This window comes from Mixophyes fleayi, chromosome 7 (assembly GCF_038048845.1).
Source record: "Mixophyes fleayi isolate aMixFle1 chromosome 7, aMixFle1.hap1, whole genome shotgun sequence".
NCBI lineage: Eukaryota > Metazoa > Chordata > Amphibia > Anura > Limnodynastidae > Mixophyes > Mixophyes fleayi.
The window spans coordinates 70174956-70198665 of record NC_134408.1 but is presented as its reverse complement, the minus strand read 5'-3'; the positions used below and the strand labels follow the sequence as shown (position 1 = coordinate 70198665).

At 45.4% G+C, this 23710-nt stretch overlaps 1 protein-coding gene across 5 annotated transcripts in view; it reads left to right on the top strand.

Moving 5' to 3' along the window:
* The window catches only part of TNRC18 (trinucleotide repeat containing 18), a 655441-nt gene that overhangs the window by 502037 nt on the left and 129694 nt on the right, over positions 1 to 23710 (top strand). For all 5 annotated transcript variants that reach the window (XM_075179957.1, XM_075179958.1, XM_075179955.1 and 2 more), the window contains 2 exons: positions 17519 to 17627; positions 17794 to 17910. In XM_075179957.1, coding sequence (XP_075036058.1) covers positions 17519 to 17627; positions 17794 to 17910 — 226 coding nt within the window. The remainder of the gene's footprint in view (positions 1 to 17518; positions 17628 to 17793; positions 17911 to 23710) is intronic.

Here is a 23710-nt window from a genome sequence, read left to right as displayed (position 1 = left end):
TTTGGAGTGTGGGAGAAAACCGGAGCACCCGGTGGAAACCCACGCAAACACGGGGAGAACATACAAACTCCACACACATAAGGCCATGGTCAGGAATTGAACTCATGACCCCAGCACTGTGGGGCAGAAGTGCTAACCACTTAGCCACCGTGCTGCCCACTGCCCACTTTAGACAAATACACAGGCAATACAGTGTTCACTACTGTTAGGTGCACGTAGTTCTGCCTTCACTAGCAGTACGCTGTGAAGCAGGACATATCTCCCAACTGTCCTTGCCGTCAGACCAAATCCTGACTAAGTGAAACAGTGACCAAAATTTAGGACTGCCCCACCAGATTGAGGACTGTCCTGCTCTCTCCAACCTGTTCTTGTCACTTTCACCACTTGTGGCTGCTGGTGTCTTTAGCTCAGTTGCTGCTTGTCTGGATCCTGGAATGTTGGGGGCACTATTTTGAAAAAAAATGGGTACATGAAACTTAGGAAACTCCAACCAGCCCAGGTGTTAAAGCAATATAGCACTCATGTTTTATAATTAGGCCACCCTCCAGCCCCAACATTGCAATAATAATATTCACATTTGATAAATAGATCTATTTACCTACAACTAGCCCTGACATTAAATTAAAAGCAAACTGTAACGTCCATATCTATCGTCGCCAATAAGGATTGTCAGATGCGATCAATGAGGTTTCACATTTAATAGCAAAATATTACAAAGTATAACCGATACATAAGCGTGCACACTGGATCCAGTAACAGTTCATCAATCCTGAAGTCTGTGTAGTCAAACAGTTACTGTATCCAGTGGCATGTTTATATATAGTTTAAGTGCAAAGAAAACAATGATGATGTCACAATGTACACAAAGATAACATTAAGATCATTCTTCATTGCTTCAGGGTTCAGGACAGTCCATTACAATGCAGGTCATAGGTCAGTTCAAATGATGCTTCTCCAACTGTGGGGGCAACTCACTCGAACAGCTGTGTATGTGTCTTGCCTCGGAACCACCAAAACCCAGTTTATACTAACCTAATAACATATTCAATACAGAGCATTTTGAGTATTAATATAATCTTATACAAATATTAACTAGCGTTTGCTTAGCTGATGATACCGGATTCCTGCTGCTGAAATGGGGATTAATATAAGACCAAACACAATACATTTCTTATGACCTGAACCCTAAAAATCTTTAATGTAGAGTTACCTTTGTATAATAAGATCTCTAAGTATTTTATATTAATAATAAAAGAATGTGAGTTGGAAACTTTATTAAAAGTGATCTATTTAAAAAATGTAGGTGCAAATGTAAGTGTACCTACTTTGTTTTCCTATGCGATTAATCACAGTTGTACAGGATAACATTACAATCGGTATTTATTAATTTTAAATGACTTCATCCAATTATCTGACTTCAGCAATGCATATGTAATAAATAGACCTATCCCTTTCCAACCTGTCACAGCAATACAATAAATAACATTTATGTTTAATAAATATAACCATTTCCCACAACCATCCCAGGCATTAAATACTTCATAATCACATTTAATAAATAGACTTAATTTTCCCCAAACATCCCCATATTCAATTAATAGCTCCCAAACCACCTGAACACTAAACTAATAAAGGTCCAGTCACCCCACACACACACATACTATTTTGATATACTGGCCCACACACATACTATATTAATATACTGGCCCACACACACTATTAACATACCCCCCACTTACCTTGTCCCATCCCCGTGTGCTGTGTAGTTTCTCTTCACACATGAGACGGCACCTGTTGCGTGGTGCGCGTCCCATGTGACAATGATAGCAGGCCACACAGATCCGCGGCCAATGAGAGAAGGTGGCTGGTCCCAGAAGAGGGGCCAGCCACAAAGTAATAGATACTAGGGACTGGCCCAAAACAGTCTTATTTGGTCCCGCCTGAGAGCCATCCCTGAGTAGAGCACAGCAGACCTGCCCCCATTTCAATAGCACATGTACCTTAAGATCCGTTCCTTGATGAATTGGGGATTATCCAAAGTCTAAATACATGCATTTAATGCTAAACAGAAATTGCGCTCAGAATACACATGCATTGATGAATCAGGTCATTTGTGGTGTGCTTTGTTAAGGAACTGATTAAGTTATTGTTTACGCATAAATATCATAAATCATCAAGGAAAAACACCAGTTTCAATGCATGTTCCATGTTCAGCACATTAAACGCACATATTTAGACTTTGAATAATTACCTGTTCAAGTCCTTGAACAGTTGAGTTAAATGTTACTTACATAAAAGTACATTTATTATTTCTTTTTAAACAGATCTAGAAGATAGAGCTCATGGTAGGTTTTAATACAGGGCTAGAGGTGCAATGGTAAGAAATAAAAGACAAAGCAAGATGGCCCTGCTCGTGAGAGCTTACATCCTAGATGAATGTGGATGGCCAAACAGGGTGAAACTGATTTGGGAGTAGACTTGGAGTCTTGGTAGCAAAGGCAGAGGCATTTGGAGAGCTGATAATCTTGAATGAAGACATTATTTTGAGGGTACTTTTGAGACTAGCAGCTAATCCGTTCGTACGTGGGAGTGTGTTCCACAAGACAGGCAAAATCCTGGAAGCGGGAGTGTGAAGAGGTACTCTGTGTGGGAGAGAGGCATCAATCATGCGCAAAGCAGAGGGAACAGGAGGGAGTGTGGATATAAATGATATTGGAGATGTAGGGAGACAGAGATGGGCTGTGTAGAAGAGGCAGACAGAATGGTCCTTGAAGGAGGAGTGAGTGATCAGTGGGAATAACCAGGAAGGTGTAATATTTTCAAATAAAAAAATGTTATCAGTATTTTTTTTACATTTGTATCAAAATTATTTATCCAAGTACATTTTAAAATGCAAAATCATGATAAAATATTAAATTTGGTATTTGTCGCTAAATTCAAATTTTTTTTTTTCATGATATATTATAAGGTGTAATCCACCTGAAACATATATTGGTGCTGCCTATGATATGTATGCATTTACTTTTTTTTAAAGATAGCAGCCTGTTATATTAGACAGTATTGTTTAATCATTGAAATCTGTCTATAATGGTGATCCCGCATGTATACACTTCTACGCTCTTGAATATGTGTCATTTGAAAAATAAAATTACAAGATTACAAAATTAGTATACTTTGGCATAATGCAGTTAGAACAGAGGGAGCTGAGGACTTGTTTAAACATGCTGAAGTCTCAGGAGAGTCAATGCACATGCTAAGTGCTGTGGAAGGTCAACTCATCTCATCAGCGTCCAGATACTTAAGCTGGGTATACACTACACGGTTTTCGTCCAATAATCGGCCGACATACAACGGCTCGTTCAAAAGTCGGGTCAGTGTGTGTAGTGACACGATGGTCGAAAGTCTGCCCAAATGGACGATTGTCGCCTCATTTGGTTGGTCATACCGTTTAATATTTTCGTTCCAATCTCGTTTCCGTTGTGCAGTGTGTATAAACTTCCGTTCGATCCACGACAATCCTCCGATACTTCCTCGACCTGGGGGGCGTGTGTATGTAAATTTTTTGATGTCTGTCCCAGTCCCACGTGGTGCGGAATCCGCACATCACTGACTTGTGTTTTGTATCGATGTGTATTGCACCTGTCTGGCTGCAGACCATTACACTCGTATAAAGCACGTGTGTTATTACCCTTTGCGTCTATGTTGGCAATGTATTCATATTTACTCTTTATAAACTTTAACCTTTATAACCGATTAAAGTTATATTAACCTTTATTAACTTATAATTGTGAAGTACCCAGAATAAACCACACAGTGTTCATGCAACATTTTTATTGCAGGAAAAGGGTACAAAATTTTTTACACACACAGCTGTCTGAAAGATCCGCATGAGAAGTGAGCGCGCCCATACCAATCAGAGCGCAGAGTACTGCTGAGTATTATTTTTAGTATTTAGTATTTTTAAAGATGCTACTGGTTTGTGGCAGAACAGGTTTTGATGTCGCTTGGGTTTCTATTCCCTTTGATTTCTTTATCTACAATACAAGGAAATAAAAAAATGTTTACCATTTAACTTCTATATCTGTAATTTACATTCTACGACATAAATACTCTCATTTTCTCACCTTGCACACTGCTCGAGATCAGTTTATATTTTGGTCCCTGTGGCAAAATCGCAATAATAGCGGGCTTAACCTCCATACATTCTGGAAAACAGACGCCATTTTGGTTATTATAACGGTACAGGTACGTGGCCAAAGCATTTAGCTGTCTATACATGTTCACTGAAATACCTTTGTGTAGAACTTCTTTAATATATATTTCTTTTTCAATTTTTTCTTGCTTGATAACAGGTGTAACATTAGTGGTATCGGTGGTATCTAAACAGACCTTCTCACCGTTAATTCTTCGTTCTGACATAAAAAAATTAGGTTACAAATTAGGCCTTTACATTGCTTTATGTGACACTAGAATGAAATAAAGTCCTTCTGACAGGTACACTACATGTGCTGCTGACCTTTTTTAATGTCGTAGTCGTCCTGGTCCAGTACTTTTACCATCATCTCCACCTCTCTTGGGCTCATTGGATTTGCTCTTTGCTCTTCTTGAGTATCTCCATCCTCCACCTTAACTTTTCCAACATTTTTTGGCCCTTACTGCACAGGGCCGGTGCTAGGGTCCACGGCGCCCTAGGCATTTTTAAAAAAGCGGCACCCCCCCTCCCCCCCGCAAAAATCGATGCCCCCCCTCCCCCCGCAAAAATCGCCGCTTCCTCCCTCCTCTCCTTACCTTGTCTCACCACCGCCGCCTCTCTGCTCCGTCTCCTCCCCTCCACTCACTGACACTAGTAAGTGGAGGGGAGGAGACGGAGCAGAGAGGCGGCGGTGGTGACAATATAGCCTCTTCCCCCCCTCCCAGTGCATCTGAATGCTGTGCGGCGGCCGTGACAGGTATGGTCAGCGGTCGCCGCACAGTTTTAAAGTATTTTAGAATTCTGTGGCGCCCTCCAGGCGCCCTCCAGAGCCCGGCGCCCTAGGCAAGTGCCTAACCTTGCCTAATGGGAGCGCCGGGCCTGTTCCTGCACCATCTCTGACTCTGTCTCCATCTCCATAGCTGCAACCCCAACTGACACCTTCTCCTCACCCGCAACCCCCACTGACACTTTCTCACTCACCATCTTCTCACGCTCCTCGGCGCCAAACAGGTTCCTCTTTCATTTTATACACTCAGACATGGGCGTTCGTTTCTGCTGTGGACCAATCAGCGATGATGCATGCCGAGAATGGTCATTCCATTACATACGAAGGGATTTTACTACTAGGGAATATTCATTGCATTGCACTTTAGCAGTTTAATGTTTTTCTAAATTTTATCTATGTTACTAAACTTCGATTTTATATGAATGAATGAAGAGACAGTGTTGCCTTCTCTTTTTATGCAGCTTTGGGTGTTAACTACAGCGAAAGCTCTGCCCCATTATGCTAATGTCTTTGGTATCTCGTTAGATTTCCCGCAAATGTCGCTGCAGTGTGTACGAAATTAAAATCATTGCTCACGACAACATGGCTGTAAAAAGTCGCTAAAGGGACGTCCGCTCTTCCCTTTATCGTCCTAAATAAGGCTAGTGTGTATGCAGTCCATGGACCGAGTGATCGGACCATCGATCGCATGTAAAATCGCTTGGCATAAAATGTTGGTTGAAATTTTTGTAGTGTGTACCCAGCTTTACATTTCAACTGTTACAGTTATCTAATAGAGGTGAAAAAAACTTCTTATTTCCTGTGCTTGCTTTTATACGGGACATGATTTAAAAATTAAAATCACTGTACCAAATGACACAGTATATATAATTGCGCTTATATGTGCATATAACTTGCATTGTGCTGCAATGCAACACTCAACCCATTCGAGTGTATCTGACACAGGTCAACACAATTGAAAACTTACACTCATCTCTATGGAGTGCTTTGTAAATGAGATGCTGTTATTTCTACATGCGTTTGTCTTTAACCACATATCAACCCTGTTTTATAGGGTGGGATACGGCATATCGATTGCGAGAACTCCGACAAGACTTACCTGAGGTCTCTGAAGGGCTGCTTCCTGATATTCACCGATAACGACTCTTCTTCACACCAACTTCAGCCAATGATGCTGAAGTAAGAAGGCGGCTGCACTTGATGACGTCATTGACCGTGCCGACGCGATTATTGCTGTTGTTAAGGGGTAATGTAAGTATGCACCCATATACAATGTAGTTTGCAAAGCCTTCTACATTGTACATGGGTGCATACTTACATTACCTCCTTAACAACAGCGATAATCGCGTTGCCATCATCACTGACGTCATCAAGTGCAGCCGCCTTCTTACTTTATCGTCATTGGTTGAAGTCGGTGTGAAGAGGAGTCGTCATTGGTGAAGGTCGGGAAGCAGCCCTTTGAAATCCTGATGTCGTGGTAGTCAGCATCGATATACTGACTACCCCGACAAGACTTACAGATTGAATGCATTTGTAAAAAATATCTAAATTCATATTAATTCATACATGCCTACATTTGAAGAATCATTTCAGGGAGGTTATGCAAGCTACACATGCACCACCTGCTCATCCAAAGGGGCATGTCTAGCTGCACCCATGGGCGTATCTAGTGCTATCCTATAGCAGTATGCACAGCATGCTGGTAGAAGTGATTTGTCTATGGGACACACACTACCAGTGGCTGTATAGTGTAATAGGACTGAAAGGAAAATTATTTTTTATTTAACTAAAATTTATAGCAACGCCAGCGATAACCAAGCAGCGGAGTACTTAAATTATTGCCACACTGCTTAATAAATAATAAATAACATACAGAAGCATGGGGGCCTAATTGGTTGTGATAACAAGTTGACTAAATAGCGCAAAGCACAAAAAAAAAACCTTGCTGCATTAAATGTTAATAACTAGGGGCCTGATTCATTAAGGATCTTAACTTGAGAAACTTCTTATTTCAGTCTCCTGGACAAAACCATGTTACATTGCAAGGGGTGCAAATTAGTATTCTGTTTTGCACATAAGTTAAATACTGTCTTTTTTCCATGTAGCACACAAATATTTGATAGCTTACTTGTACACTGAAATTTAAAGTTAATATTTGTGTGCTACATGAAAAAACAGTCAGTATTTAACTTCTGTGCAAAACAGAATACTAATTTGCACCCCTTGCATTGTAACATGATTTTTCCCTAGGTGCTAAATTCTTTAACTATCACAAATCTCTCCTCAAACTTTAACAAATACATTTTGGACTGCTAATAAATTATTACAAAAATAGATAAATAAAAGCGATATAAAAGAACATTGAAAAGGGATGACACAACATGGTCATTTATTAAAAAGCCATGATCGCACACAGGGGAGGGCTGGCAGACTTTAGCCCGGGGAGCAAGCACACAGCACTGGCCCATAAGTAGCGGCCCATCATTAAAGGGTGGTTTTTGGTACAATATATATTTATCTATATAAAAAGAGGCTATTTGTGATGCTTAATCCATATATATATATATATATATATATATATATATATATATATATATATATATATGCCCAGGCCCAGAGCTGGATTAAGGCTCTGGGGGGCCTGGGCACTTTGGACAGGGTAACCCCCTATGATGTAGCATGGTTATTATTTTAGAGAAAAAATACACAGGCAATCTGTGTGCACTACTGTTAGGTGCACACAGTTCTGCCTTCACGAGCAGTACACGGTGAAGTGGGACATACCTCAGCACCTTTAGCTACACATGTCCCCCTCTGTCCCAGCACCTTTAGCTACACATGTACACCTATACCCTGCAGCTTCAACCACACATGCCCCCTTCTGTCCCAGCACCTTTAGCTACACATGTCCCCCTCTGCCCCAGCACCTTTAGCTACACATGTCCCCCTCTGCCCCAGCACCTTAAGCTACACATGTATCCCTCTGTCCCAGCACCTTTAGCTACACATTTATCCCTCAGTCCCAGCACCTTTAGCTACACATGTATCCCTCTGTCCCAGCACCTTTAGCTACACATGTATCCCTCTGTCCCAGCACCTTTAGCTACACATGTATCCCTCTGTCCCAGCACCTTTAGCTACACATGTATCCCTCTGTCCTAGCACCTTTAGCTACACATGTATCACTCTGCCCCAGCACCTTTAGCTACACATGTCCCCCTCTGCCCCAGCACCTTTACCTACACATGTCCCCCTCTGCCTCAGCACCTTTAGCTGCACATGTCCCCCTCTGCCCCAGCACCTTTAGTTACACGTGTATCCCTCCGTCCCAGCACCTTTAGCTGCACATGTATCCCTCCGTCCCAGCACCTTTAGCTACACATGTATCCCTCTGTCCCAGCACCTTTAGCTACACATGTATCCCTCTGTCCCAGCACCTTTAGCTACACATGCCCCCCTCTGCCCCAGCACCTTTAGCTACACATGTCCCCCTCTGCCCCAGCACCTTTAGCTACACATGTCCCCCTCTGCCCCAGCACCTTTAGCTGCACATGTATCCCTCTGTCCCAGCACCTTTAGCTACACATGTCCCCCTCTGCCCAGCACCTTTAGCTACACATGTCCCCCTCTGCCCCAGCACCTTTAGCTACACATGTATCCCTCTGTCCCAGCACCTTTAGCTACACATGTATCCCTCTGTCCCAGCACCTTTAGCTACACATGTATCCCTCTGTCCCAGCACCTTTAGCTACACATGTATTCCTATACCTTGCAGCTTCAGCCACACATAACCCCCTCTGCCCCAGCACCTTTAGCTACACATGTATCCCTCTGTCCCAGCACCTTTAGCTACACATGCCCCCCTCTGCCCCAGAACTTATAGCTAAACATGCCCTCCTCTGCCCCAGCACCTTCAGCTACACATGTCCCCCTCTGCCCCAGCACCTTTAGCTACACATGTATCACTCTGTCCCAGCACCTTTAGCTACACATGTATTCCTATACCCTGCAGCTTCAGCCACACATGTCCCCCTCTGCCCCAGCACCTTTAGCTACACATGTATCCCTCTGCCCCAGCACCTTTAGCTACACATGCCCCCCTTTGCCCCAGCACCTTTAGCTACACATGCCCCCCTCTGCCCCAGCACCTTTAGCTACACATGCCCCCCTCTGCCCCAGCACCTTTAGCTACACATGCCCCCCTTTGCCCCAGCACCTTTAGCTACACATGCCCCCCTCTGCCCCAGCACCTTTAGCTACACATGCCCCCCTCTGCCCCAGCACCTTTAGCTACACATGTCCCCCTCTGCCCCAGCACCTTTAGCTACACATGTCCCCCTCTGCCCCAGCACCTTTAGCTACACATGTATCCCTCTGTCCCAGCACCTTTAGCTACACATGTCCCCCTCTGCCCCAGCACCTTTAGCTACACATGTCTCCCTCTGCCCAGCACCTTTAGCTACACATGTCTTCCTCTTCCCCAGCACCTTTAGCTACACATCTCCCCCTCTGCCCCAGCACCTTTAGCTACACATATATCCCTCTGTCCCAGCACCTTTAGCTACACATGTATCACTCTGCCCCAGCACCTTTAGCTACACATGCCCCCCTCTGCCCCAGCACCTTTACCTACACATGTCCCCCTCTGCCCCAGCACCTTTAGCTGCACATGTTCCCCTCTGCCCCAGCACCTTTAGTTACACGTGTATCCCTCCGTCCCAGCACCTTTAGCTGCACATGTATCCCTCCGTCCCAGCACCTTTAGCTACACATGTATCCCTCTGTCCCAGCACCTTTAGCTACACATGTATCCCTCTGTCCCAGCACCTTTAGCTACACATGCCCCCCTCTGCCCCAGCACCTTTAGCTACACATGTCCCCCTCTGCCCCAGCACCTTAAGCTACACATGTCCCCCTCTGCCCCAGCAACTTTAGCTGCACATGTATCCCTCTGTCCCAGCACCTTTAGCTACACATGTCCCCCTCTGCCCAGCACCTTTAGCTACACATGTCCCCCTCTGCCCCAGCACCTTTAGCTACACATGTATCCCTCTGTCCCAGCACCTTTAGCTACACATGTATCCCTCTGTCCCAGCACCTTTAGCTACACATGTATCCCTCTGTCCCAGCACCTTTAGCTACACATGTATCCCTCTGTCCCAGCACCTTTAGGTACACGTGTATCCCTCTGTCCCAGCACCTTTAGCTACACATGTATACCTCTGTCCTAGCACCTTTAGCTACACATGTATCACTCTGCCCCAGCACCTTTAGCTACACATGTCCCCCTCTGCCCCAGCACCTTTACCTACACATGTCCCCCTCTGCCTCAGCACCTTTAGCTGCACATGTCCCCCTCTGCCCCAGCACCTTTAGTTACACGTGTATCTCTCCGTCCCAGCACCTTTAGCTGCACATGTATCCCTCCGTCCCAGCACCTTTAGCTACACATGTATCCCTCTGTCCCAGCACCTTTAGCTACACATGTATCCCTCTGTCCCAGCACCTTTAGTTACACATGCCCCCCTCTGCCCCAGCACCTTTAGCTACACATGTCCCCCTCTGCCCCAGCACCTTTAGCTACACATGTCCCCCTCTGCCCCAGCACCTTTAGCTGCACATGTATCCCTCTGTCCCAGCACCTTTAGCTACACATGTCCCCCTCTGCCCAGCACCTTTAGCTACACATGTCCCCCTCTGCCCCAGCACCATTAGCTACACATGTATCCCTCTGTCCCAGCACCTTTAGCTACACATGTATCCCTCTGTCCCAGCACCTTTAGCTACACATGTATCCCTCTGTCCCAGCACCTTTAGCTACACATGTATTCCTATACCCTGCAGCTTCAGCCACACATAACCCCCTCTGCCCCAGCACCTTTAGCTACACATGTATCCCTCTGTCCCAGCACCTTTAGCTACACATGCCCCCCTCTGCCCCAGCACCTTTAGCTAAACATGCCCTCCTCTGCCCCAGCACCTTCAGCTACACATGTCCCCCTCTGCCTCAGCACCTTTAGCTACACATGTATCACTCGGTCCCAGCACCTTTAGCTACACATGTATTCCTATACCCTGCAGCTTCAGCCACACATGTCCCCCTCTGCCCCAGCACCTTTAGCTACACATGTATCCCTCTGCCCCAGCACCTTTAGCTACACATGCCCCCCTTTGCCCCAGCACCTTTAGCTACACATGCCCCCCTCTGCCCCAGCACCTTTAGCTACACATGCCCCCCTCTGCCCCAGCACCTTTAGCTACACATGCCCCCCTTTGCCCCAGCACCTTTAGCTACACATGCCCCCCTCTGCCCCAGCACCTTTAGCTACACATGCCCCCCTCTGCCCCAGCACCTTTAGCTACACATGTCCCCCTCTGCCCCAGCACCTTTAGCTACACATGTCCCCCTCTGCCCCAGCACCTTTAGCTACACATGTATCCCTCTGTCCCAGCACCTTTAGCTACACATGTCCCCTTCTGCCCCAGCACCTTTAGCTACACATGTCTCCCTCTGCCCAGCACCTTTAGCTACACATGTCTTCCTCTTCCCCAGCACCTTTAGCTACACATCTCCCCCTCTGCCCCAGCACCTTTAGCTACACATATATCCCTCTGTCCCAGCACCTTTAGCTACACATGTATCCCTCTGTCACAGCACCTTTAGCTACACATGTATCCCTCTGTCCCAGCACCTTTAGCTACACATGTATCCCTCTGTCCCAGCACCTTTAGCTACACATGTATCCCTCTGTCCCACCACCTTTAGCTACACATGTATCCCACTGTCCCAGCACCTTTAGCTACACATGTATCCCTATACCCTGCAGCTTCAGCCACACATGTCCCCCTCTGCCCCAGCACCTTTAGCTACACATGTATCCCTCTGTCCCAGCACCTTTAGCTACACATGCCCCCCTCTGCCCCAGCACCTTTAGTTAAACATGCCCGCCTCTGCCCCAGCACCTTTAGCTACACATGCCCCCCTCTGCCCCAGCACCTTTAGCTACACATGCCCCCCTCTGCCCCAGCACCTTTAGCTACACATGTCCCCATCTGCCCCAGCACCTTTAGCTACACATGTCCCCCTCTGCCCCAGCACCTTTAGCTACACATGTCCCCCTCTGCCCCAGCACCTTTAGCTACACATGTATCCCTCTTTCCCAGCACCTTTAGCTACACATGTCTCCCTCTGCCCCAGCACCTTTAGCTACACATGTCTCCCTCTGCCCCAGCACCTTTAGCTACACATCTCCCCCTCTGCCCCAGCAGCTTTAGCTACACATGTCCCCCTCTGCCCCAGCACCTTTAGCTACACATGTATCCCTCTGTCCCAGCACCTTTAGCTACACATGTCCCCCTCTGCCCCAGCACCTTTAGCTACACATATATCCCTCTGTCCCAGCACCTTTAGCTACACATGTATCCCTCTGTCCCAGCACCTTTAGCTACACATGTATCCCTCTGTCCCAGCACCTTTAGCTACACATGTATCCCTCTGTCCCAGCACCTTTAGCTACACATGTATACCTATACCCTGCAGCTTCAGCCACACATGTCCCCCTCTGCCCCAGCACCTTTAGCTACACATGTATCCATCTGTCCCAGCACCTTTAGCTACACATGCCCCCCTCTGCCCCAGCACCTTTAGCTACACATGCTCGCCTCTGCCCCAGCACCTTTAGCTACACATGCCCCCCTCTGCCCCAGCACCTTTACCTACACATGCCCCCCTCTGCCCCAGCACCTTTAGCTACACAGGTCCCCCTCTGCCCCAGCACCTTTAGCTACACATGTCCCCCTCTGCCCCAGCACTTTTAGCTACACATGTATTTCTCTGTCCCAGCACTTTTAGCTACACATGCCCGCTCTGCCCCAGCACCTTTAGCTATACATGCCCCCCTCTGCCCCAGCACCTTTAGCTACACATGTATCCCTCTGCCCCAGCACCTTTAGCTACACATGTGTCCCTCTGCCCCAGCACCTTTAGCTACACATGTATCACTCTGTCCCAGCACCTTTAGCTACACATGTATTCCTATACCCTGCAGCTTCAGCCACACATGTCCCCCTCTGCCCCAGCACCTTTAGCTACACATGTATCCCTCTGCCCCAGCACCTTTAGCTACACATGCCCCCCTTTGCCCCAGCACCTTTAGCTACACATGCCCCCCTCTGCCCCATCACCTTTAGCTACACATGCCCCCCTCTGCCCCAGCACCTTTAGCTACACATGTCCCCCTCTGCCCCAGCACCTTTAGCTACACATGTCCCCCTCTGCCCCAGCACCTTTAGCTACACATGTATCCCTCTTTCCCAGCACCTTTAGCTACATGTCCCCCTCTGCCCCAGCACCTTTAGCTACACATGTATCCCTCTGTCCCAGCACCTTTAGCTACACATGTCCCCCTCTGCCCCAGCACCTTTAGCTACACATGTCTCCCTCTGCCCAGCACCTTTAGCTACACATGTCTTCCTCTTCCCCAGCACCTTTAGCTACACATCACCCCCTCTGCCCCAGCACCTTTAGCTACACATATATCCCTCTCTCTCAGCACCTTTAGCTACACATGTATCCCTCTGTCACAGCACCTTTAGCTACACATGTATCCCTCTGTCCCAACACCTTTAGCTACACATGTATCCCTCTGTCCTAGCACCTTTAGCTACACATGTATCCCTCTGTCCCACCACCTTTAGCTACACATGTATCCCACTGTCCCAGCACCTTTAGCTACACATGTATCCCTATACCCTGCAGCTTCAGCCACACATGTCCCCCTCTGCCCCAGCACCTTTAGCTACACATGTATCCCTCTGTCCCAGCACCTTTAGCTACACATGCCCCCCTCTGCCCCAGCACCTTTAGCTAAACATGCCCGCCTCTGCCCCAGCACCTTTAGCTACACATGCCCCCCTCTGCCCCAGCACCTTTAGCTACTCATGCCCCCCTCTGCCCCAGCACCTTTAGCTACACATGTCCCCATCTGCCCCAGCACCTTTAGCTACACATGTCCTTCTCTGCCCCAGCACCTTTAGCTACACATGTCCCCCTCTGCCCCAGCACCTTTAGCTACACATGTATCCCTCTTTCCCAGCACCTTTAGCTACACATGTCTCCCTCTGCCCCAGCACCTTTAGCTACACATGTCTCCCTCTGCCCCAGCACCTTTAGCTACACATCTCCCCCTCTGCCCCAGCACCTTTAGCTACACATGTATCCCTCTGTCCCAGCACCTTTAGCTACACATGTCCCCCTCTGCCCCAGCACCTTTAGCTACACATGTATCCCTCTCTCCCAGCACCTTTAGCTACACATGTATCCCTCTGTCCCAGCACGTTTAGCTACACATGTATACCTATACCCTGCAGCTTCAGCCACACATGTCCCCCTCTGCCCCAGCACCTTTAGCTACACATGTATCCCTCTGTCCCAGCACCTTTAGCTACACATGCCCCCCTCTGCCCCAGCACCTTTAGCTACACATGCTCGCCTCTGCCCCAGCACCTTTAGCTACACATGCCCCCCTCTGCCCCAGCACCTTTAGCTACACATGCCCCCCTCTGCCCAGCACCTTTAGCTACACATGTCCCCCTCTGCCCCAGCACCTTTAGCTACACATGCCCCCCTCTGCCCCAGCACCTTTAGCTACACATGTATTTCTCTGTCCCAGCACTTTTAGCTACACATGCCCGCTCTGCCCCAGCACCTTTAGCTATACATGCCCCCCTCTGCCCCAGCACCTTTAGCTACACATGTATCCCTCTGCCCCAGCACCTTTAGTTACACATGTCCCCCTCTGCCCCAGCACCTTTAGCTACACATGCCCCCCTCTGCCCCAGCACCTTTAGCTACACATTCCCCCCTCTGCCCCAGCACCTTTAGCTACACATGCCCCCTCTGCCCCAGCACCTTTAGTTACACATGTGCCCCTCTGCACCAGCACCTTTAGCTACACATGTCCCCCTCTGCCCCAGCACCTTTAGCTACACATGTATCCCTCTGTCCCAGCACCTTTAGCTACATGTCCTCCTCTGCCCCAGCACCTTTAGCTACACATGTCTCCCTCTGCCCCAGCACCTTTAGCTACACATGCCCCCTCTGCCCCAGCACCTTTAGCTACACATGTCCCCCTCTTCACCAGCACCTTTAGCTACACATGTCCCCCTCTGCCCCAGCACCTTTAGCTACACATGTCTCCCTCTGCCCCAGCACCTTTAGCTACACATGCCCCCTCTGCCCCAGCACCTTTAGCTACACATGTCCCCCTCTGCACCAGCACCTTTAGCTACACATGTCCCCCTCTGCCCCAGCACCTTTAGCTACACATGTATCCATCTGTCGCAGCACCTTTAGCTACATGTCCTCCTCTGCCCCAGCACCTTTAGCTACACATGTCTCCCTCTGCCCCAGCACCTTTAGCTACACACTGTGGTCACATGACCTGATGTAAGCTGCTAATCAGATGCGATGGAGACTGCCTCTGCAGTCTGTGCAGGGGCTGTCACATTGCGTAGTACTCACTGCGGGGGCATCATTCAGTAACAGAATATTGTACTACAAGCTGTAGTACAATATTCTGTGAATGAATGATCCGGCTGCAGTGAGTACTCTGCGATGTGACAGCCCCTGCACAAACTGCAGAGGCTGTCTCTATCGCATTACAACTGGACCACCAGGCGGCCCAAAATACTGTTCTTCTGTCCGGCCCGGGTGCCATTTGCCCCCCTGCCCCCCCGGTCCAGCCCGCCCCTGATCGCACATTATTTGTTAGTTAATGGAGGTAAGAGCACAACGAATGCTGTCCTGCAATGCTCTCCCCATAGGGAAGAATGGTCATTGAGGTCAAGCTCCAAAAATCTACACTTTTTGGAGTTTGATAAATTGTACTAGATCTCAGCCCCCATTGAGAATTATGGGGACTGTGATTTAATGCAAAACTTAGCCTAAAGCAGGAGATACCTATGATATCTTCTGCATTAGGCTTTTGATAAATAAACATGGTACTTGAAAATGCATAAACCATTTGTAAAAAGCTGTTTCCGCATGGTGTAAAGCTTAATAAATATGCCTTTGTATGAGAAAAAATATAAAAGAACATTATTTACATTTGTTTCCTATGTTCTTCTGGGTAATGTGAATTCCAGCTGCTTAACTAGGTGACTGGGCCACTTACCACACTTTTTGAAAGTGCCCCCTCTGCTACTCCATTCCAACCTTATTAGACTGTAAAGCCCAGGGTATTAATTAGTATGAACGTGAATGCTTACTTAACATTTAAGCTACATTTATTTACCTTAATTAAAGTAGATGTATTTGATATAAAGTTTTATTATGACATTTTGAAATTTAGTTTACCTTTGCAAAGAAAAAAACAACTTTTCTGCATATGCTGGTATTATGAGTTCAACCAAGCAGAGATTTACACTTATTTATACCTCCCAATATTTAGACATGCAAAATTGGGACAAAATGTGCCCCAATGATCCACCCAAATTCCACCCGATTCTCCCCAAAACAAACACTTTCATGTAAACTCCGCCCCTTTCAAGGCCCACAAATCGAGACTGTTCTGTCAAATCAGAACAGTTGGAAGGTATGACTTACTGTTCTTATTCCTTTAATTGTTCATTATACTTCTCTTATATGTTACATTCAGTAAGGTGAATTAGTGGAAGAATTGTTTTATGATCATACATTTTGCTGTTGTTGTAGAGGATACCTCCTTTTCTTTGCAGACCACCCATGTCCAAGTCCTTTTCAGTCAGATAGCTACAAGCACTATGGGCCTGAGTCATTAAGGAGAGCAAAGCATAAAAAATTAGTAACTTTGCTCCTGGGCAAAACCAAGTTGCATTGGATGAGGAGGTGATTTTAAAATGTGGGGACAGATTTATAATTGCGATAGGACATGTCCTAGATCAAGTTTAAATTTCAGTGTAAACATTAAGCTATCAAGTATTTGTGTGGTAGATGAAAAAACAGCCAGTATTTAATTTATGTGCAAAATAATAAACTCATTTGCACCCCTTGCATTGTAACATGATTTGTCCTGACGAACATTTACTCCTTTTTGTTGCCTTACTTTTCTTAATGACTCAGATCCTATATATTCATCTCCTAAGCACACTTAGTTATATGTAGGGCTCCACTAATTTAAGGTTGTTACATCTGTATGTGGGCAGCATGGTGGCTTAGTGGTTAGCAGTGCCTCACAGCACTGGGGTCATGAGTTCGATTCCCGACCATAGCCTTATCTGTGTGGAGTTTGTATGTCATCCCCATGTTTGCGTGGGTTTCTTCCGAGTGCTCCGGGTTTCCTCCCACACTCCAAAATCATAGTGATTTTTTAATTGGTTGCTATTAAATTGCCCTTAGTCTCTCTCAGTCTGTGTTTGTTAGGGATTTAGATTGTGAGCTCTGATGGGGCAGGGACTGTTGTGAATAAGTTCTCTGTACAGCGCTGCGTAATTAGTGGCGCTATATAAATAAATAGATGATGATCACTAAAATTAAATAGCTTTTTGTATTTTATGAACAGATTATAGATGTGAAACCACCTTCTGTCCGCTTTCTACTGGAAGGAACACGAATTGCAGCTTACTGGAGTCAGCAGTATCGTTGCCTCTACCCAGGCACCATTGTCCGAGGTGAATGAATTGTGTAAACTTTTTTGCTCTTCTTAATTTATGTAATGTATATCATATTCACACTTCTGTCTATCTTTAAATAAAAAATGAAATTTCTAGAATTAGGATTAGGCATCACTTTATAGTATACAAATGTTATAGTAGTTGTTAATTTTTGATTTATTAGGAAACGCAGACCAGGAAAAAGATACAGATCTAGTAACAGTGGAGTTTGATGATGGAGATACAGGGCGAATTCCATTATCTCATATCCGAATGTTACCTCCAGATTATAAAATACAGTGTAAGTATAGCAAATGTTTTGAAACTGTAATTCAGAACACTTTCTAAAAAAACATGTGTTAGTGTCTCTCTTGGAATTTTAATCATAAATGGTAAATAAGTACAAACTTTTGTTTGCTATTATTATTAGATATGTCACATTCTGCATGATATAATGATTACGAAGAGAATTAAACAAACTAAAGGTAATTTACTAACTGAAAATATGCAGTTTCTTGGCATATTTAGATTTGCACAATGTACCTGTTTGTCTGCCTAGCGCATAACAAGTATTAGTAAGTATGTATGTCCTGGCAGTGGTGGGTGCAGTATGTATGTCCTGGCAATATTGAGGTGCAGTATGTATGTCCTGGCAGTGGTGAGTGTAGTATGTATGTCCTAGCAGTGGTGGGTGTAGTATATGTGCCCTTGCAGTGGTGGGTGTATTATATATGTTCTAGCAGTAGTGAGGTGCAGTATGTATATCCTAGCAGTAGTGAGGTGCAGTATGTATGCCCTGGCAGTGGTGGGTGTAGTATATGTGCCCTGGCAGTGGTGGGTGTAGTACTGTATATATGTTCTGGCAGTAGTGTGGTACAGTATGTATGTCCTGGCAGTGGTGGGTGTAGTATATATGCCCTGGCAGTGGTGGGTGTAGTATATATGCCCTGGCAGTGGTTGGTGTAGTACTGTATATATGTTCTGACAGTAGTGAGGTGCAGTATGTATGATCTGACAGTAGTGAGGTACAGTATGTATGTCCTAACAGTAAAGGGGTGCAGTATGTATGTCCTGGCAGTGGTGGGTGTAGTATATACTGTATGTTTTGGCTGTAGTAAGGTGCAGTATATATGTTCTGACCAGGGCCGCTGAAAGGGGGGGGAGGCGGGTACATTTTTCCCGGGCCCGATCTTGCCAGGGGGCCCGGGTCGGGCCCTCGCGTGCTAATTTTTAATTTATTTATTTTTTAAAAAAAATTCTATTTGGTGGGTTTTTTTTGTTTTGTTTTTTTAATCGATTTTTTGGTGGGTCCGTCGTTGGTGGGGGGAGCTGGAACAAAAAAAAAAAAAAAAAAGAAGAATCATACTCACGTGATCGGCGCCACGTCCCTCCTTCCTCTCTTCTCCAGTCACACTGACTGCCGGGCGTGACGTCATCAAGTCACGCCCGTCAGTCAGTGAGGAGCGCCGCAGCCAGACAAGACCAGAAGAAAGAAGATGAGACAGAAGAAAGAAGAGAAGAGAAGAAAAGAAAAGCAAGAAGCTAACAAAAGGTAAGTAAAGAAACGGACAGGCAAGGGGAGGGAAACAGAAAGGGACAGTGCTATAAAGAAGAGGGAGTAAAAATACAGGGGAGAGAGGCTGAGAGTAAAAAAAAAAGGGAGAGAAGCACTAATTCAAAAGGGAGAGAAGCACTAATTAAAAAAAAAGGGGAGAGAAGCACTAATTAAAAAAAAGGGGAGAGAAGCACTAATTAAAAAAAAGGGGAGAGAAGCACTAATTAAAAAAAAGGGGAGAAAAGCACTAATTAAAAAAAAAGGGGAGAGAAGCACTAATTAAAAAAAAGGGGAGAGAAGCACTAATTAAAAAAAAAAGGGGAGAGAAGCGCTAATTAAAAAAAAGGGGAGAGAAGCACTAATTTAAAAAAAGGGGAGAGAAGCACTAATTAAAAAAAAAAAAGGGGAGAGAAGCACTAATTAAAAAAAAAAGGGGGAGAGAAGCACTAATTAAAAAAAAAAAGGGGAGAGAAGCACTAATTAAAAAAAAGGGGAGAGAAGCACTAATTAAAAAAAAAGGGGGAGAGAAGCACTAATTAAAAAAAAAAAAAAGGGGAGAGAAGCACTAATTAAAAAAAAAAGGGGGAGAGAAGCACTATTTAAAAAGAAAAAAAAGGGAAGAGAAGCACTAATTTAAAAAAAGGGGAGAGAAGCACTAATTAAAAAAAAGGGGAGAGAAGCACTAATTAAAAAAAAAAAAAGGGGAGAGGCACAGAGTGAAAAAGAAGGGGGGAAAGCAGCATGGAGGGCGCAGTGTGAGCATAAGGGGGCACAGTGTAGTTGTGATGAAGGGGCACAGTATTGTGTGTGTGATGGCACAGGGGGCTTGTTGCAATGTAGTGTGTGTGAGGTAGGTGGTGGCTAATTAATGGGCGCTATTTTGTTTGTAGGGTGATGGTGAGGCAATTTAATAGTGGGGACTATTAATTTAAGATGGGGTGGTTTGGGGGCTATTGAATATGGGGGTAAGTTTAGGGAGAATGAGGTATATTTATTAAATGTGACTATGAGTTATTTAATGGCAGTGATGATTGCGGGAAAAAGGTATTGCTGTTTGCAGGAAGGGAATAGGTTTATTTATTAAATGTAAATACTATTATTTTAATGTTTCGGCTGGAGGAAGGCCTAATTATTAATCGTGGGTGCTATTGATTTAACGCCGGGGCTGGCTGTAATTTTCTAAATGTAGCCATATTTTTTTTCCAAATAGGTCCTTCAACATTCCAGGATCTGGACAAGCCGCAACTAAAGAAACCAGCAGCCACAGGTGGAGAAAGTCACAGGTGGAGAAAGTGAGAAGAACAGGTAGGAGAGAGCAGCACAGTGTGTGAAATGTTGTGATTCTAGTAGGGACAATACCAATTTTTGATGAATGTTGTGCCCAATGTAAGGTGCAGGCCAAGACTGAACTCTCTGTGTACACACTGCATTGTTTCTATACTACACTGTGGTGCTAGATGTCCTGAAAGTCAGGAGTGCTATGACATATGTGACGCTCCAGCGAATTGAGAGCCTAGTGATTTTGATGTTAGCTACGCCCCAATGGCACATTTGCAATGCCCCCAATTACATGACCACAGCCCCGAAAAATTTTGCGCCAAAAAAAAAAAAAGCGGCGCAAATATTTTTGCATGCTCGACTATAAGGGGGGCCCCCATGAATTTGTTGTACCAGGGCCCTGAATTCCTCTTGGCAGCCCTGGTTCTGACAGACAGTGGTGGGGTGCAGCAAGTTTGTATGATCTGGCAGGCAGTGGTGGTTTGCATTATTTATATATGTTCTGACAGACAGTGGTGGGGTGCAGTATGTATTGTGATAGAAGCACTGGGGAAATTGTTGATGGCATATATGTATGTCCTAGGTCCCTGTCTTATGTGTTTACAAAACCCAGGGAGTTTGCTTTTGTTTGAGAAAAAGTTTCCCAAAGATTGTTTCGGCTACAGAAAGAGCTGGTGAAGGGTCCTAGGGGATATGAATTGAGAGAGAAGGGAGTGCTTTATTCATTAGGCCCATTCCAGAGCTTCCAACCTACCAGACACTTTGCTGGTAACCAAGAGTTGCACCTGTAAGGTGTTGTTAAGATGTTATGAGGTTGTTCTCTCAGCCTCTCACTACCTGGCACTGCCAGGATTTATGTTTATTTTTTGTTTATTTTTGAACTGCTAAATAAAACTACTTGTGGCTACTTGTACTGAAGCACTGGACTGGTGTGCTGCTACTGGGCTGTTGCATAGGAGGTGCAGCAGTTTAACCCCAGAAGTTGGCACCATTAACCTAATCTTGCAACATAATGTATGTTCTGGCAGGCAGTGGTGTGGTGCAGTATGTATGCTCTGGCAGACAGTGGTGGGGTGTAATATGTATGTATATTCTCGCAGGCAGTATTGGGGCACAGTATGTATGTATGTTCTGGAAGGCAGTGGCAGGGTGCAGTAATTATGTATGCTCTGGCAGGTAGTGGTGGGGTGCAGCAGTATGTTCTGAAAGTAGTGAGTGCTGTATATATCTGTTAGTACCAGTGAAGCACTGTCTATATGTAACTCTGTCGTCACTAATCACTCACGGAATGGATGGGCAATGGAATAAACAACCCCCCTCCCCATTAATCAGGCCCAGCCAAATGACCAGTGTTACTCCTCCAAAACAGGAAGTCGTAAAAAAAGGAAGATTTTCATCTTTAGATTCTTACTAATTTGTCTTTTTTTTTTTGTTTCTGAGATTTGGCTTGCAGCACCCATATATGGTTCTCCATTGGCATGTCAAATTTCAGCTAATAACTATACTACTTTTTAAAATGTAGCCCCTGAAACACCATGCCCCCCACTGACAAAATTAACATGGCACAATACGATATATTAGAGTCAACCTTAATACACACATCATATATAGGCTGATTCAAGGTCACCTGCACCTTCAGCAATATAGTGCTACTCAAGCAGGTAAGAGGAGACTGCAAGCGATACCTGAGGGAAAGAGAGGCACTTGAGGAGACAAACTGCTAAGTGTGAGAAGCCCTTGCTCTAGTGTAGCAGCCACGGTGAAGGGGAGAGATCAATGGCAGAATGATTGCCACTAGAGAAACCCTAACCAGTAGAGAGGCTACACATTTGTTCTTGATATGGGAACTGTTTTGTCAGCAGCCCACCAATGTCAGAGACACGAGGAATAACAAACAGGTAGATTAATGATTTTATCTGTGTGCAGTGCAGGAAAATAACTGATGTACTCACCAGAGAGAAGCTGTCGGTAGATCTCTCATGTTGTGTGCAGTCCCTTTCAGTGATTTCTGCTCCCCACACTCAATTATATGCCAAGTGGAAAACATGCAGTTTTGTCCATAGATGCTGTGCTAATGTCAGTATGGTGGCTGAGTCTGTTCCTTTGAACTGCTTGGCAGTGACAACAGACTACTCACTACAGACTCCCCCAGACTGCATACTCTCTGCAACATACTTGGATCACTGCTCTGAGCTGGGGGGGACCTGACTGGATGCAGTAGCTGGTGCAACAGATTGATCCTTAGGCTTTGAGGTGCACTGTTACAGGTGAAGGGCAGAAAGGAGACGCTGTCTGGATGCATCTCACCTGACTGCAGATGGTTCCCCTAATGCTATGTGCTGGGAAGGAATATCATCATCATCATCATCATTTATTTATATAGCGCCACTAATTCTGCAGCGCTGTACAGAGAAGTCTTTCACATCAGTCCCTGCCCCAATAGAGCTTTCAGTCTAAATTCCCTAACACACAAACAGACAGACTAGGGTCAATTTGATAGCAGCTATTTAACCTACTAGTAGGTTTTTGGATTGTGGAAGGAAACCGGAGTACCCGGAGGAAACCTATGCAAACATGCGGAGAACATACAAACTCCACACAGATAAGGCCATGATCGGGAATCAAAAATCATGACCCCAGTGCTGTGAGATAGAAGTGCTATATGCTGTTATATGGATTATATCCCACATACTCCCTTAGGAATTAGGAATGTAAATCAGCCCTAGAAAATATTCTGATAGTTGCCTCATGTAATAGGTGTGGCCAAATTGTTAGTGGACGGAGTCAAATGAACAGGAGTCTGGCCACCGGACTAAAACCAGATGTGGAAATAACCAGCTTGCAAGAGGTTTAGCCATCACTTTATCCTGCAAACATTTCTCGTTCAACCACATTGGCAACACTTACTGACCACTTCTAGGTACATGTGGCTACTCTCCTAAAGCTCAACAGAATGAAGAGGGACAGTCTCACCACAATTAGTACAGTTGGCACACAGTCACTTGCCTGCCTGTTAATTAAGAAGGAAGACAATAAAAATGAAGACATGAAAACAAAGGGTAGTGAGAACTAATGAGAGAGCTTACAATCTAATTGGAAGCTGAAAAGTGTAGTGAATGTGGTATGGAAATGTTGCAGCATGAGATTTCCAGGGATCACACTTGGTGAAGACCTGTGGACCACTATTGCTGTCATGACATCAAGTTTTTAGAGAACCTTTAACATATATGGTTCTCAGCATGTGAGGTATGTTTTAAACTAAATTATT